The sequence below is a fragment of the Lemur catta genome, chromosome 1, assembly GCF_020740605.2.
Source record: "Lemur catta isolate mLemCat1 chromosome 1, mLemCat1.pri, whole genome shotgun sequence".
NCBI lineage: Eukaryota > Metazoa > Chordata > Mammalia > Primates > Lemuridae > Lemur > Lemur catta.
In genome coordinates, this window is record NC_059128.1 from 285,869,157 (window position 1) to 285,885,352 (window position 16,196).

General features: G+C 58.4%; 1 protein-coding gene across 3 annotated transcripts in view; it reads right to left on the reverse strand.

Annotated features, from left to right (window-relative positions):
• Positions 1–1,715: 1,715 nt before the first annotated feature.
• The window catches only part of LSS (lanosterol synthase), a 29,376-nt gene continuing 14,895 nt past the window's right edge, over positions 1,716–16,196 (reverse strand). Inside the window, exons 14-23 of one of the 3 annotated variants that reach the window (XM_045540860.1) lie at positions 15,896–15,946; positions 15,238–15,387; positions 14,669–14,765; positions 13,884–13,989; positions 7,049–7,114; positions 6,530–6,610; positions 5,971–6,037; positions 5,682–5,852; positions 4,280–4,358; positions 3,558–3,671 (exon numbers count right to left, since the gene is read on the reverse strand). In XM_045540860.1, coding sequence (XP_045396816.1) covers positions 3,649–3,671; positions 4,280–4,358; positions 5,682–5,852; positions 5,971–6,037; positions 6,530–6,610; positions 7,049–7,114; positions 13,884–13,989; positions 14,669–14,765; positions 15,238–15,387; positions 15,896–15,946 — 891 coding nt within the window. In that variant the 3' untranslated portion in view covers positions 3,558–3,648. Of the gene's footprint in view, positions 3,672–4,279; positions 4,359–5,681; positions 5,853–5,970; positions 6,132–6,529; positions 6,611–7,048; positions 7,115–13,883; positions 13,990–14,668; positions 14,766–15,237; positions 15,388–15,895; positions 15,947–16,196 lie in introns of those variants that run through there. The other 2 variants (XM_045540859.1, XR_006732768.1) reach the window with 2 other exon arrangements.

The window sequence follows — 16,196 nt, forward strand, 5'->3', positions numbered from 1 at the left end:
TCCGGTAACAGTCTCTTGGCAGATGTGTTTCTTCAGATATTTTCTCCCAGTCTCTGACTTGCCTTTTCATTCACTTGACAGCGTCCTTTGCAGAGCAGAAATTTTCAATTTTGATTAAGTCCAACTTACCAGTGTTTCCTTTCACGGATGGTACCAGTGGCGTCACATCTAAACGGTCGTCACCAAACCCACGGGGACCTAGATTTTCTCCTACACAATGTTCTAGGGGTTCTATGGTTTTGCATTTTACATTTAGGTCTGCGATCCCGGTTAACTTTGTAAAGGGTGAAGCCTGCGTCTAGATCCGCTTTTCTACACGTGGCCGTTTGGTGGTTTCACACGTTGAAAAGACCGTCCTTCCTCTGTGGAGCTGCCTTTGCTCCTTCGCCAAAGCGCAGCTGTGTGTGTGGGGGCTCCCCGGGCCCCCTGTTCTGTCCCACTGACCTGCTGTCCACCACTGTTCCGCCACTGCAGCGTCCCCACCGTGACGGCGTCGAGGTCAAGCTCGGGGTCGGCAGCGAAAGTCCCCAGCGCTGCTCTCCAGGCTCTAAGCTGGGACCACAGGCGATTCGGAACGTTGCAAGTCTCTCGTTGTGACTCTGATTCCATTTCACTGTGGTCAGACCCCACTCCGCGCGTCCTTTTCCATCTCCTGAGGGTCTTCTCATGATGCAGCACACGTATGTATGGTGACGTGGCCCATGTGCAGGGAACGCAGCTTCACCACCGCGAGGTGACGTGTCCTACACATGCCAACAGCTCGTGTCCAGATCCGCGTCCTCACAGATCTCGTGACCGTCAGCTGTGCGACTGCGTGTTCGTCTCATTCCCCTCAGTCCCGCAGCTTTGTTCCACGTGTTCTGAAGCTGCTACCAAGTACGTAAGTGTGTAGGATTGTTAAGTCTTGATAAAGCGACCCTCTTGTCGTTGGTAAATGTCCCTTTACTTATTTCTAGTACTATTCCTTGTCCTAAAGACTACTTTGATATTAATACCAAAATACCAAGGATCTGAAGTTTATATCATAGTAAATAAAGAAAACCTTAATACAGTTGCAGAGAAAAACTTCCAGAATATTCAAAATCTGTTCCTGACAAACAGAAGTAAGATAATTTGGATTCAAGAATCTTTAAAGGACGCGGAATCTGCTTCCAGTCGTGCTGAGGCAGACGTCTCCCCCGGGGCGGCCACTCAGCCAGCCCCTCTGCCAGGGCCAGGCGGGGAAGGGGCCAGGCCGGGCAGGTCACGCCTCCGCATCACGCCCCAACTGTGACAAAAGTCCTCTTCGTGGAACAGAAAACGCACTCCTTTGACACAAGGAATTGAACAAGAATGTGGTTTATAAATGAGAAGACAGGCGGGGACAGACCAGAAACCCTGTGGCGCGTGATGGAAGAGGAGACGGCAGGTCACAGTGGCACCTGGAGGAAAATGATGCAGTGAAAGTTCTTCGTGTTGACAGGTGTCGCTGTTTAACACTTCTTTTTGTTTCTGGATATTTTCATGGCACTTAACACACAAACACTATAATAGCACACACTGTTTTCTCTCACACTACACACACATATCTCCTCAGCTGACGGAGACCCAGCTGCTCACCCTCAGGCAGCCGCTGCCCCCGAGACCAGGCCGGGCTCCCGGCTCGGCCCACGTGGTGGTCCGGGGCCAGCCCCAGCAGACCCCGCACAAGACAAACACAAGCAGACACACTTCTGTCTAGGAATCACTGTCTGTTTATTAAGGCAGCTGGTCAATTAGTGACTTTCAGTAACATTTTCAGTATAAAGGTGGATTCTGGACAGCTGGCCAGTGACCTGGCTGTGGCTGGGAGTCCCGGGGACAGCAGCTCTCACTCAGGGAAGACTCTGACAGCCACCGTCGCCCTGCCGCTGCCCTAGCTGGGGAGAACTTGCGGGCTGAGAAGGGCATGCGCAGACCCGGCAGCTTCCAAGGGCCCCGACACATTCTCAGCCAAATGGACCCCAGTTTTCAGATGTCTGCGGAAGCGCTGGCCCTCGACAGGCCCCGCTAAAGCCCCACCCAGGAGCACAGCCTGCCCAGGCCCTGCAGGGCTCCGAGGGGGCAGGAGGCCACCCTGGGGCAGGAGGGTGAGAGGTCAGCAGAGGAAACCACTCAAGCCACAGCCCCGAGGCAGGACAGCCCAGGGAGCTGGTGACAGCACAGTGGGTGGGGGCGCGAGAGCTGCGCAGGAGGAGGGCAGGTGGCACGAGGTCTCGGTGAGAGCCCTGGACCCGCGCTGAGGCACAGGGCTGGCCCTAGGGGGTTCGGGCGGGGAATGCCGTCTGGGGAAGGACATGGGCCAGGGCAGAGACGCCGGGGCTGCCAGCTGTCCAGGAGGCGGCAAGGACGGGGACAGCAGGCTGGGAGGCCGCGGGCCGTGCCCTGGCAGGGAAGCAGGGCTAGCGCCAGGCCTGGGTCTTGTTCCCGTCACAGCTCCCAGCGACCCCTCACCACGGCCACAAGAGGACAGCAGCAATCTCGGGCTGGCCCTGAGCACAGGAGCTGGCCGTCCGTGCCGGTCAAAGGCCAAGTCAGGACCTGAATTTTCCATCCTGAGCCTTGTGTCCACACGGGCCAGGCCAGACAGGGTTAGAAGCCAGAAGGAGCTCAGAAATGTACCCTGAGAGGCCTCGTCGCCGGAACCCGGCCCTTGCCCAGCCCAGAGCACCTGCGGGAACACGAGGCTGACGGCAGCCTTGGTGCCTGGGCATTGCCACACCTGTGTGGTACGTGACAGGCTGCCCCGGCACACAGCAGTGCCCCACGGTGGTAACCCCCAGGACGGTTGACCCCTCAACCCTTGCGATGCTCGGGCACCTGGGCACGTCTGTCTCAACAGGTGACTACAACCCCTGGGAGTCGGGATGCCGGTGCCCACAAACCCGCTGAGCCACGACGCCACACCGGCCAGCTGCCACCCGGGGCAGGCCTGGGCCACGCTCGGCTCCCACTGCAGCCTCGGGACGCCCAGGGAGGCCCCCATGGCCCGCACTGCTCACAGCAGCCACTGTCCCCACCGCCACCGTGGCCTCACCCACGTCCTCAGCCCGGCAGACAGAGGAGAGCAGCAGCCAGCCCAGGCCTGAGCCGGCCCAGACGTGCCCGGCAGACCCGGGTGGGAACCGCACGAGGCAGCTGTTCCTCTCCCAGAACTCAGTTACGGGTCAGAAAAGCCCCCCCTGGCCCCACCCCCTGCGGAGGACTGTGCTGAGATGCCCTGGAAGGTGTGTGTGTCCTCAAGGGTCATGGCTCACCTTGTTCCTGTCCTCTCCCAAGCCAGACAAGCTATTCTCAGAACTAACCCTGTGCTGAAAGCCAAGTGTCTAAAGCAGCCACCCACCCTGCCCACCTGCCTTGGGCCTGGTCCCCTCCACCTGCAGAGGTGGGGGATGGGGGCTGGAGCCCGAGGCAGGGTCACAGAGGGTCCCCCCACCTGGCCAAGACACCTCAGCCTCGCCTGGAACCTGAGTGATGCCACCGCTCAGCCCCACCGGCCCCACCGCCAGCCAGACGCGCCCTCAGGGGTGGCCGGCGAGCGTGCTCTCGGGATGCAGGTGGGCGAAGCGGCCGAGGGTCCAGATGGGAAAGACGTTCCTGTAGCTCGTGTAGGAGATGGCACAGGACTTGTTAAAGACCCCAGAGATGTTGTCCTAAAAGGACACAGAAATAAACACAAAGGCTCCAGCAGGCAGCGCAACAGCTCAGCCCTGGGTGAGTCGGCCTGGTAGGCGCTAACTAAGTGAGACCCCGAGAAAGCCGTGAGCAGGTGGCCCTGCAGCCCTGAGTCAGTCAGGGCATCACAGCCCCCCCCAGCAAACCCTTGACCTGGGTCACCAGCCCCTCAGGGCCACACACCCCCACGCCAGCCTCATCCAAGAGAGGACAGTCAGCCTCACGCAACCTCACGACCCCTACCCTGCAGGGAGAGGTGGGGGCGGCTTCCTGCCCCTCCAGCTCAGGGAGGGGCCGCGCAATGGCAGAGCCAAGGGGCTGTCCCCGAGGGAAGGGGGAGGGGCCTGCCCTCCCTCTGGCTTTGCACCCTCCCCCTCCTGCCCCAGCCAGAGATCATTTGCAAACAGCAAAATCTGCTCAGGACTTTAGGACCCGGTGACCTGCCATAGACTGGCCACCAATTCTGCTAGCAAATGCCTCCCAAATCTCGAAAGCACCCAAGAAGCCGCAGCAGGGTGCAGCAGTGATAACGCCCGTGCAAACTCGGGGTCAGTGGGGCCTTGCGCTCTCTGGCCCAGCGGCGTACCTGGGGCCAGTCGCCGTTGGGGAGCTGCTTCTCCAGCAGATACCTGACTCCTCTCTCCTGGGCCGCCACATCGGGGTGCCTGGGGGGAACAGCAGACAGGCTGGGACACGCCCAGGTGAACGGCTGCATAAACTTCCATCCTCACCCTCACGTGGCCGAGCTCGAGGACGAAACCTGGAACGCTGCAGTGATGACCTGCAGGCCCCACTAGGAACCACCGGCACAGCTCAGGCCTCACCGCGCTCCCCGCCAGGCGCCCGGAGAGGCGGACGGACCTGCAGGCACGGAGAGGAGCAGGCCAGGAGGGACACGCGCCTCTTCAGACCACACCCGTGGCCCCCACACAAGGGCCTCTGCTTCTCCTCTTCTGCTCACTGGTCCTCGTGGGCCTCTGGAGGCCACGGAAGCCACGGGAGCTGACACTCGGTGGCCAGGGTGAGACAAGAGAAGGACCCAGATCGACTGTGCGTCCCTAACTGTCCTGCCCTCGAGGTCCCCCAAGATGCCGCTGCTTTGGGGGGTTTGAGGCCGAGCTGGCCCAGCTTTGGGGGGTTTGAGGCCGAGCTGGCCCAGCTTTGGGGGGTTTGAGGAAGATTCTCCAAGTGGCTGCAAATCCAATGGGGCAGAACAGACTGGGATACCGCAGCACACATGCCTGTGAGTGCATATGTGTGCAGGTGCAGATCTGTGTGCACATGCCTGTAAGCATGTACGTGTGTCTGTGTGCGCATGCCTGTGAGCACGTACGTGTGCATGTGCATGTGTGTACACATGCCTGTGAGTGCACATGTGTGCAGGTGCAGATCTGTGTGCACATGCCTGTAAGCGTGTATGTGTGCGTGTCTGTGTGTGCATGCCTGTGAGCACGTATGTGTGCATGTGCACATCTGCATACACATGCCTGTGAGTGCATACGTGTGCAGGTGCGTGTCTATGCGCACGTGCCTGTGTGTGCAGGTGTGCACCTGTGCATGTATGTGGCTCAGCACCCACTACGGACCCAGGAGGGCCACAGAGAGCAGCTGCAGGGACCTGTGCTGTGACCACTGAGGCAGCCGCCATTGCCAGCACCCAGGAAGCAGCCTACCCCCCACAGCCCACCTCGCCCCGTCCCACTGGGCCCCTGCTTCCCTGGCTCTGCCACCCACGCCATCAGTGGTGGGGGGTCCAGCAAGCCTCCCCAGGCCCCACTTGGTCAGACAGGGGATGGGCCACCGCCTGCCCTGGGAATGCAGGACATGCTCTCACAGGAGTCCGTTCCCAGAGCGTCAGCTGAACGGGGCACGGCGCCCTCAGCCCGCAGGCCTCTCCCGCCGTCCGCACTCAGTCCAGGCCGCCTGCTCAAGCTCACGCGTCCCTCCCCAACCCGACCCCAGGCTCAGGGCTGGGCCGTGGTCCCCACCTGGCAGCCATCAGCCCCATCAGCGCCCAGCAGGTGTTGTGGATCTGGGACCGGGCGCTCTGCACGTAGCGCCGCTGCTCGCAGGACTCGAAGTCCTCCCCCCAGCCTCCGTCCTCCATCTGCCGGGACAGCAGGAAGTCGCAGGCCCGGGAGACCTCCGTGCAGGCAGCCCTGCAGAGACCAGGAGACAGCAAGTCGGTCTGCACCCCGGATGCCGGCCCTGGCAGTCGCCCTAGGGTTCGGGGAGGGGCGGTGGGGAGAAGCCTGCACCGGGCCCACCCACCCCCACCTGGGGCTGGAGGCTGCCACTGAAACCCTGGGCCTGGTTTCTGCAGACGTGACGTGGGGCAGGTGAGCTGCCGGGAAGATGGAGCACAAGGCTTTGTGCTACACAGGGCCTCACTGACGCGTCAGGTCGCGACGGCGACAGCGGGTGGCACCTGTAGAAAGCTGGGAACGCCCAAGCTGCACCTGATGGGTTCCTCCCGGCCGGGCAGGCGCACCCGCTGCTGAACGGGGCGAGGCGCGGACCCGAGGCCTCCGCCCTCCTCCTCCTCCTGACCAGCCCGGTGAACGGCCTGGACCCCAACCCTCTCCTACTCGGGGTGCAGGGTAGGGCTGGGTTCAGGGCGTCCCTCCACTGCGTGAGTCAGGAAGCTCTGCAGAGCTGTGAGGCCAGGGACACATCCCCATCTCAACCTGGGACATTTTCTGATCTTACTTCACTCTTTAAAAACACTGCTAAAATCAAACGCGGAAGGAAGGAGCAGCAACAGGTGTAAGCCACCGCGCCCAGCCCAGCAAATCATCACTGAGAAGCCACCCGGCGGGGCAGGAGCCGCACTCACCCGTCGCGGTAAGTCTGCCCCATGCAGGCGAAAGCTTCCAGCCCAAACCAGGTGCCATAGGTGAAGCACACGCCCCAGGAGCTGAGGGGACACAGGAGAGTGCCTCAGCCCTCTCGTCTTGGTCGCAGCGAGGGCGGGCAACGGGGCGCTCTGACCATTCGCCTGCGCTTCCGTGAGCAGCGCCAGCTCCTGCGCCTCAGGCACCAAGGCCACAGAGGGCAGCTCGGCCCCCGCTGAGCCCCCAGGCCAGACGCCTGAGCACCAACCCGGCAGCCGGAGGAGGGGAGCAGTCACCCTCGACCCCGCTGCTCCCTGCAACACGCTGGGCAGTTCTGACCACGGTGAAGCCCAGGCATTCAAAAAAGGAACAGAGTACACCAGAAATTCACTGGCTGGCAGGTTGCTTCCGGAAACTTCTGGTATAACACAATCACACAACCAAACGTTCTATGCATGCAGCGTGTGAAAGCAGAACCCTCCGGCTCCCGCGGGCCTGCACCCAGGGCGGAGCCCACTCACCCTTCCCAGGAGCCGTCCGCCCTCTGACTGCGCTGGCAGAACTCCAGGCCCCGGTCCAGGGTGTCCCTGGAAGACGTGAGATCAGCCCAGTGAACATTCCAGCAAAACAGCAATCTCCCTGTCCCAATTCCATCCATTCCACACTCTCAAAAGAATGTGTGTGGCCCCCCTTAAAAACATGTAAAAATTGGTTGGGTGCAGTGGCTCATGTCTGTAATCCTAGCACTCTGGGAGGCCGAGGTGGGCAGATCGTTTAAGCTTAGGAGTTTGAGACCAGCCTTAGCAAGAGCGAGACCCCATCTCTACTAAAAAATAGAAACAAATTAACCAGACATCTAAAAATATATAGAAAAAATTTAGCCGGGCATGGTGGCGCATGCCTGTAGTCCCAGCTACTCGGGAGGCTGAGGCAGGAGGATCGCTTGAGGCCAGGAGTTTGAGGTTGCTGTGAGCTAGGCTGACACCACGGCACTCACTCTAGCCCGGGCAACAGAGTGAGACTGTGTCTCAAAAAAAAAAAAAAGAGTCCCATTTAAACAAAAATAAACTCAAAAATAAGTGACTGTTTCTCCAAATGCAAAGCAATCGGTGTAACAATACTGGAAGTACGAAAACGCAGGGTGTTGTGACACCCTCAAAAGGTCACACTCACTCTTCAGCAACGGATCCTACCAAAATGAATTTGTGAGACATCTGGGAAAGAATTCAAAACATTGATTTTAAAGAAGCTCAATGAGATCTAACAGAAATCTGAAAACCAGCACAAAAAGACCAGAAAATCAGTTGAGCTATAAATGAGGTCTGGGTGGGAGCAGGCGGGGTGGCGGTGGTGGTCCGCACTGTTGAGGTCGGGGCGGGGGGGGGGGGGGGGGGGCGACTGCATGTTCCAGGAGACCCTCTTGCCTTCTGGCCGTATTCCCCAATCCTGCCCAGCCCCCAGCAGAGGCCTCTGCACGTGGCCCTGGGGGCTGCTTTCCCCGCACCCGGTGCTGTCCTCAGGGCCCCTGGGAAGCGTGCCGTGCGGTCAGGGTCAGTCTTGGAGCAGGCCAGTCCTGCTGTTAGAAGAACACCAACTAATACACGTGGAAGAAGGGCCAATTTGCAACCATCATACGAATAATTGATTCAGGTAAGAATTACCAAAATGCTAAAACTAACAAGTACAAGTCTGATGACAAACAGGACAGGTATACAGTCTACTACTTTCTCCCCACAGAGAAGAAATGGTTACCTTGGTGGCAGAGGAACCAGCACAGGCGCCGTCACCCTCAGCACGGGCTCTGGTGCATGTGCGCCCTACGGCTGAGCACGGGGGGCCAGCACCAGGATCTTCCTCACAAAAGCAGGTGACCTCTCAACTTGATGGTCACCAGGGGCACACCAAGGACATTCTGTAGCACGACTTGCTGACAAGCAGGAAGGGTCACCAAACATTAAGGGAAGACTGAGCAATTGCTCCAGGCTTAAAGAGACCAAGATGTGACAACTAAATGTAACCCCAGAGACCTCTGATTACAGCTTAGGGAAAATTTTGCTATACAGGACATTATTGGGACAATTAGGCCAATTTAAATAAGGTCTGAAGATTAAATAATAATCTTACCAACATTAATACTCTGACTTACATTTACATAAAAGAATAACCTGCTAAGAAACACTGAAGTAGTCAGGGGTAAGCAGTCGGTCTCTCTGCAACAACCCCTCAAGCGAGTCGCGAAAAGTGCACGTGGGGAGTGTGGGAAGAGACACGGTGAGGGGAGGCCAGTACTGCAACATGCTCACAGCTGGGGAGTCCTGGGAGGAGGCAAACACCAGCGCTGCCAACTATTCCTGTCACTCTCTTGTAAGTGCGAGGGTAAGGGAGGATTTTAAGGCAGTGTGTTAACCGTAAAAACCGAACGTTCCATGCAGTGTTAAGAGTAACTGGCAACCCAAACAATATCTCAAAAATTCTCCAGGTAAATTAAAAGTCTTAATATCCAAAAACAAACAAAATTTTTTTTTAATAAATAAAAATTTAAAAAACATAAACAAAAAAATCTTAATATAACAAATGAGACTAATATATTTGACTATTTAAAAGTGTAAAACTTGGCCGGGCACGGTGGCTCACGCCTGTAATCCTAGCCCTCTGGGAGGCCGAGGCGGGTGGATCGCTCGAGGTCAGGAGTTCGAGACCAGCCTGAGTGAGACCTCGTCTCTACTAAAAATAGAAATAAACTATCTGGACAACTAAAAATATATATAGAAAAAATTAGCCGGGCATGGTGGCACATGCCTGTAGTCCCAGCTACTCGGGAGGCTGAGGCAGTAGGATCGCTTAAGCCCAGGACTTTGAGGTTGCTGTGAGCGAGGCTGACGCCACGGCACTCACTCTAGCCCGGGCAACAAAGTGACACTCTGTCTCAAAAAAAAAATAAAAAATAAAAGTGTAAAACTTATGTTAAAACTTCCTGAAGAGACAAAAAGAAAAAACAATTTGGAGAGAAGTATCTGCAAATGAGATACAGAAATACTTACTGGGCTGGGCGCGGTGGCTTACACCTGTAATCCTAGCACTCTGGGAGGCCGAGGCAGGAGGATTGCTTGAGCTCAGGAGTTCAAGACCAGCCTGAGCAAGAGCGAGACCCTGTCTCTACTAAAAATAGAAAGAAATGATCTGGACAGTTAAAAATATATATAGAAAAAATTAGCCGGGCATGGTGGCGCATGCCTGTAGTCCCAGCTACTCGGGAGGCTGAGGCAGGAGGATCGCTTGAGCCCAGGAGTTTAAGGTTGCTGTGAGCTAGGCTGACGTCACGGCACTCTAGCCTGGGCAACAGAGCGAGACTCTGTCTCAAAAAAAAAAAGAAAGAAAGAAATACTTACTGTACCTAAACACAGAAGAAAAACCACCCTACTAAAAAAAATTGGCAAGGACATGAATGAAAATGCCACGAGAGAAGAAACAGGAAAAGATGTGTGTGTAAACATCAAGAAAGAAGATCCTAGCTCAGCAGTAGCCATGGAAACGCAAACACAGTGCACGACCAAGCCAGCTGCTCCCTGTGCGGCACGTCACAGAGCCTTGTTCCAGGCTCAGGGGCGCCACACCCTCCTGTGCCTTCCCGCGGCATCTCACCCCGTCCCCCAGCTCCGCGAAGTATATGTCCTTGGGGGGCACACGGTGGGGACAGCCAGGTTCTCCTTGTCCCCCAGCTGCTCTGCCTCCTTCCCCTTCTTCCCTGACTCCAGGCCTGAACCCCTTCCGTGCTGTAAGCTGTAATAAATCTTTGTAAATAACTGTGCTGAGATACCTCTCTCGGGGGAAGGGGGTGGGGAAGGGAGGTAATGGGGGGTCCTGATATGGAAGGTTGGTGGTCACCTAAGGGCAAGCGCTTTGACCCTAGCGTCCACTCTACTGTAGAAGTCTTTCCTGCAGACAGTAGGCTCCAGGCACTCTTAGGAAGGACGGCAGAAGTTCTAGCTCAGGTGAGGGGACTGGGTCAGCGTCGCCCCCACCGCGGCTCTAGGGAATAACAGCCGTCAGGAACCAACACTGGGCGACAGCACCAGCTAAGGTTAAAACGTGAAAAAGCTAGAAAAAGAACAAAGTTTAGAAATAACCAAGAGGCTGGTGAGTGACGCGGCAACACTCGCTGGAGAAGCCCCGAGCGACATGGGGCCTTCAGAGACCTCAGCAGGCGCACACCACGCCGGGCCTGCGGAAGGTACCGGTAAAACCGAACGGAAACATGAGGATCAAACAGGAACAACAGATTCTTTTTTGGGGGTGATGAGCAATGATATTCTTCCTTGCACTTTTCTGTATTTTCCAAGGCTGCTTTAAAGTACATGCTTTACTTTGGTTACAGTGATTTTTAAGACAGAACATGTTAAAAGGCCAGCTCTGTCAGCGTGTTACTGAGGACGACCCGCGTCCATGGGACACGCAGAGCAGCACACAGTGGGGGACACCCAGGCCTGGGCGACGGAGAACACGACACCCCTCAGGAGGAAACTGCCGCCCCACCCGGGGCCTCCAACAGAGCACGACCAAAAATCCTCAGGTTATTGGGAAATGAAGCAACATACTCCTCCATACTCCATGGGCCAGAGAACTCACAACACAAACAGAACACATTTTTAACTGAGTTACGTAACACAACTTATTTCTAGCCTCGAGTGCACGTTTCAATACAAGAAAGCCCAAGGGTCGTGTATCTAGGTACCCAAGTCAGAAACAGAAAGTACTTGCAGGAGGCCCATGGGTGGGGCCCGAAGCCGGGCTGGGCAGGAGCTACCCGAGCGCCCAGAGGACTGGAGCGAGGAGCGGGGAGGGTGGGGCCAGGGATGAGACCTGCCCGTGTGAACCCTTCACCCTGCCCTGCTCACCTGGGGAAGCGCCGAGCGAGACCCTGCTACTCCAGCTTCGCAAGGGCCGGGGGCCTGGGCATCTCCCAGACGGCTGCCACACCACGGAACTGGACCTGTCTCACTGCTGACAACCGTGAACCCACAGGTGGGCGTTTCCCCCGGGGGAGTGGCAGCCTCAGCAGGGGCAAGAAACGAGCCTGGGAACCAAGAGCTGCACCCCGGAGAGCAGGTGGACCTGCCTCCCAGTTCCTGAGGAGCCAGTGGGGGTCCAGCACCACGCGCTGCCCCCGCACCCGCCTGGCCTCCCCACCCTCTCGGACTGAGGAAGGCTGAAAACCAGCCCTCTCTGGGGATCAGCTTTCCTGCCGGTGTGGGCCAGGGCTGCCGGGACAGCGCTGCTTCTCAGCAGTGTCCTAGCCCCACGCCCGCCCTCAGGCCGGGAGGAGATAGCCACCAACCCAGCAATTCTCAATAAATTTTTATTACTTAAGCTCAAAAAAAGAAAAAAAAGAAAAAGTAAAAATAAGATAATAAACAGCAGAAATTAATAAAGCCAAAAACAAACTCACTTAAAAAATAAATATATACTAGACAGAAGCAAAGACTAAGATGGTTTCTTTACTTTCTTGGAGACAGACTCTCACTCTGTCACCTGGGCTCGAGTGCAGCGGCGTCATCACAGCTCACCGCAGCCTCCAACTCCTGGGCTCCAGTGACCCTCCTGCCTCAGCCTCCCGAGTACCTGGGACTACAGGTGCCACCACCACGCCTGGTAATTTTTCTCTTTTTTCGTAGAGGCAGCCCTTACTCTTGCCCAGGCTGGTCTTGCAGTCCTGACCTCAAGTGATCTTACTGCCTCGGCCTCCCCGAGTGCTGGGATGACAGGCGTGAGCACCCAGCCACCTAGGACAGTTTCTTTCAAAAGCTCAGTAAGATTGTCAGAGAGGCAAACAAGGACGTCAACGTCGAGCCCACAGCTGTCCAAGACGACACTGTGAGCAACTGTGTGCCCTTCAACATAAAGCTCAGTTGGAAGACAAGAATTTCCCAAACTGGCACACAAAAAAATTTTTTAAAACTGTACAGTCTATAACTATTAAAGAAATTGAACCCATAATTAAAAACCTTCCCTCAAAGAAAACTCCAGGCCCAGCTGGATTCTCCAGTGAATTTTTCCAAACACTGAAGGCGGAAATACCCTGAGTACACAACAACACACACTCTCCCGAGCGTAAGAATAAAGAGCACTTTCCAGCTGGCGTCGTGAGCCCAGCGCGCCCTGACCCGGGAGCCTGATGAGGACGCTGTAAGCAAACCACAGACCAGCTTCCTCACAGCCACAGCTGCCCGGGTGCTGACAAAATGTCAAAGGACATCACGGCCAAGTGGTGTCTACACCAGCTATAACTTTCACGAATGAAGAATGTGATCCTAACAGGATAAAGAAAAACCTGGGAAAACTGCACACCCCGTGACTGTCCCCCCGAACACGGCAATGCCACGCCTAGGTCCACGTCCACAAGAAACGGGCACCTATGTGCCCCCAACACACAAGCACAGGAATGCTCACAGTGGGACGTCTCATCATGACCCAAACTCACGCCCTCCCAAGCGCCGGCCACAGGCCAGTGGATGAAGCATTCACCCGCCGGCCGGACAGCAGGGCAGGGCAGACTGCGGCCACCCAGCCACCCGCTCAGCTGCAGACACGAGGCTGGGAGGAGCCCGCGAGTCCACACTGCAGGACTCAGTGCACACGAGGTCCACAGGGAGCAACAGAAACCTTGGACTGGGCAGGCGGGAGGGCAGGGCAGCCAGAGGGGCCGCAGCTCCCACGGCTGTCCCCTCGTGCCCACACAAGGCCTGCTCATCTCTCCGTCTGCTACCCTTCAACAAGAAAGGGTACTTAAAAACTGCCACTTACCTGGCCACAGGCACAGCTGGGTACGTGTGTTTTTCTTTTTAACATCATTAGAAGATGTGAAAAGTAAATTTTTGCATTGCTTTATATTTGAGACAGAGTCTCACTCTGTCACCCGGGCTAGAGTGCAGTGGCGTCATCACAGCTCACCGCAGCCTTGAACTGGGCTCAAGCGACCCTCCTGCCTCAGCCTCCCGAGTAGCTGGGACTACAGGTGTGTGTGACCACGCCCAGCTCATTTTTTTCAATTTTTTGTAGAGACGGGCCTTACCTTGCTCAGGCTGGTCTTGAGCCCCTGACCTCAAGTGATCCTCCTGCCTCGGCCTCCCAGAGTGCTGGGATCACAGGTGGGAGCCACCGCCCGGCCAGTAACTCACTTCTGTGTCGTACCTGTGCAACTCTGAGCCCCCAGTGCACACACTTGATGTCGTGAGGGCACCAGACTGTTCAGCAACACCTGAAGCTGATGTGAGTTTTGTTTCCGAGGCGCGTTAGGGAATGACGTGACGAGTCTTGGCCCTGACTCGGTGGCAGTGTCCTGGGCCGAGGCCCTCTTACCTGATCTCCACCGCCCTGTGGTCGGGAAAACGCCTGTGGAAATGCTTCAGCGCCTGCATCACGGCGGAGGTGCACTCCACGTAGGTGTAGTCGATCATGATGTCCCCTGGGGGCAGGGAGGTGTGTGAGCCCCAGCCGGCCGTCCAGGGCCTGCTACTTGCCAAGCCACGGCCAGAGAGCACCGCCGCGCACAGCCATGCCAGGAACTGCCCGACCACCCTGCAGGGCAGGCGGCGGCAGCTCAGGCTACCCGGGGGCGGGGCCTGCCACTCGCCACGTGAGGCCCAGCGGGGTGCTGGCCTGAGAAGAGCTGTGCCCCTCCCCAAAACCCTGTGCCAGCTTGAGGAGCAAGACGCACAGCGACCGGGAAGGCGGCACACGGGAGGCCCCACCAGGGAACCACGGCAGTCACGCACACAGAGCAGCCCACGGGCTGTGGCACACACACCCGAGGTCCCCACCGGCCTCCTGCAGGTGCCGTGGGCCCCGTGACGTGTGCTCAGGACCCTCAGGCACAAGGCTCTGTGGACAGAGCAGGAGTCGGCCTGCGCTGCGTCCAGAGAGCTGGGTGCTGATCCCACCCGAATCCCCTGTCAATCCCCAAGCGAACCCACAGCTCTTCCGTCCACAACTCAGGGACCCTCCGGGAGCCGGAGGGGACAGAAGTCCCCGGGCTCAGGGAGGGCTCCGTAGGGATCTGCCAGTGGGGCCCTGTGGGCTGCCCCAGGCCAGGGGACAGGCAGGTCCCCAGATCTGTGCGCCACAGCGCTGGCAGAGCCACTCACCAAAGACCTCCGAGGGGTTCAGCAGCTCCAGCAAGCGCCCCCCGCGCCTGGTCTCGTAGGTGGCGAAGCCTCCGTCGGGATTCCTCATGCTCAGCAGCTGTTGCCGGGGAGAGAGCACCCTGAGAGCTCGCCCAGCACGCGCACTCTAGGGACGGGCGCAGGCGCCCCTGCCACGGCCAGGGAGCCCTCGGTGCCTGAAGCAGCAGCTGCAGCCACGTCAACGGGGGCCTCTGAGTGCAGCCCCGAGGGGATGCACCCCGACAACTTCCCGATCGAGCACGTGCTACCAGAACACGGTGGCTCTCCGTGGAAAAACACGCACAAAACCAGACGTGCTTAAACAACTGTGCACAAAAGTGGACAGAAATGCTCGTCTCTTCTTCGGGCCCCCAGTGGAAACCACCAGCCCTCCTGCGAGGCCGGGGGGAGCCCCCAGCCCAGGGCTCACGGCTCTGCAAACACCCCCCGTCTGAGGAGTGCTGCAGCCCGGCCCAGGCGCTTGCGGAGAAGCGGAGGTGAGTGCACAGCGTACGCGGGATGCCAGGTGGGGTCTGGGACCAGGGCCTCACCACAGCCACAGCATCGCAGAGCCGCTCTCGGGGGACGTGCTCCGTGACAGAGGGACACTCCTCCTGTAGGAGCAGCACGGACTTCAAGGCCTCCGCCGTGCAGTCGGCGACGATCCAGCCGCAGTCCAGCGTGCTGAAGGAGAAGCCGCCCTGCAGAGCACGAGCTGTGACCGCCAGGCGGGGAGCCCCCACCGCGGTCCCCAGGCCACCCACAGCCCTCTCCCTGCACAGGCCCATTCGCAGCACAGGGGCGGGCCTGGCGGGGCCCGAGCTGGATGCGGGACAGACCTCTGGCCTCCGGCTCAGGGGCCCCAGGGATGTAGCCCCCCCACCCCCGTGCCGTCAGATCTCCCAACAGGATAGGGAGGGGCACAGCCTGGAGGTCTTTCTTCCCTCTGGCTGCCCCCCGACACTCGGGCTCACGTCCCAGCCGTCGTGTGACGTCTGCGTGTGCTGAGACCGGCTGAACCGCTGAGGCCTGGCCATGCGTGTGCACAGCCTGCCCCGCGGCGGCACCAGGGAGCCCCACAGGCCAGGCAGCCTCAGCAGTCAGCAACCCCTCGCTAGGTGGCTCCCCGGGCAGAGCCCTCGTGGAAGGAAGTGCAGCCAAGCGGCGCGGCCTGGCCGGGGGCAGGGTGGGCGCATCAGCGCAGCGTACCTTGCTCATCTGGCGGTAGTACTTCCGGTAGTTGGGAGGGCTCTCTGGGACCTGGGCAGCACAGGGCACACGGGAGAGCAGAGAGGCCGTCACCACTACGGCAGGGAGGGCCCCAGGCTCAGACGGGCAGGACTGGAGAAGCAGGACGTGCGGGCAGCTGGCGGTGCGGTGGCCACGGCCCCCACCTGGGCTGCAGGGCCCCCCAGCCCACCGCTACCAGGAAACGCAACTGGCCAGCAAGGGCTGAAACCCGCCCAGGCGGGAGGCACTCAGATGCCCCGGGGCCCCCACAGGCCAGCAG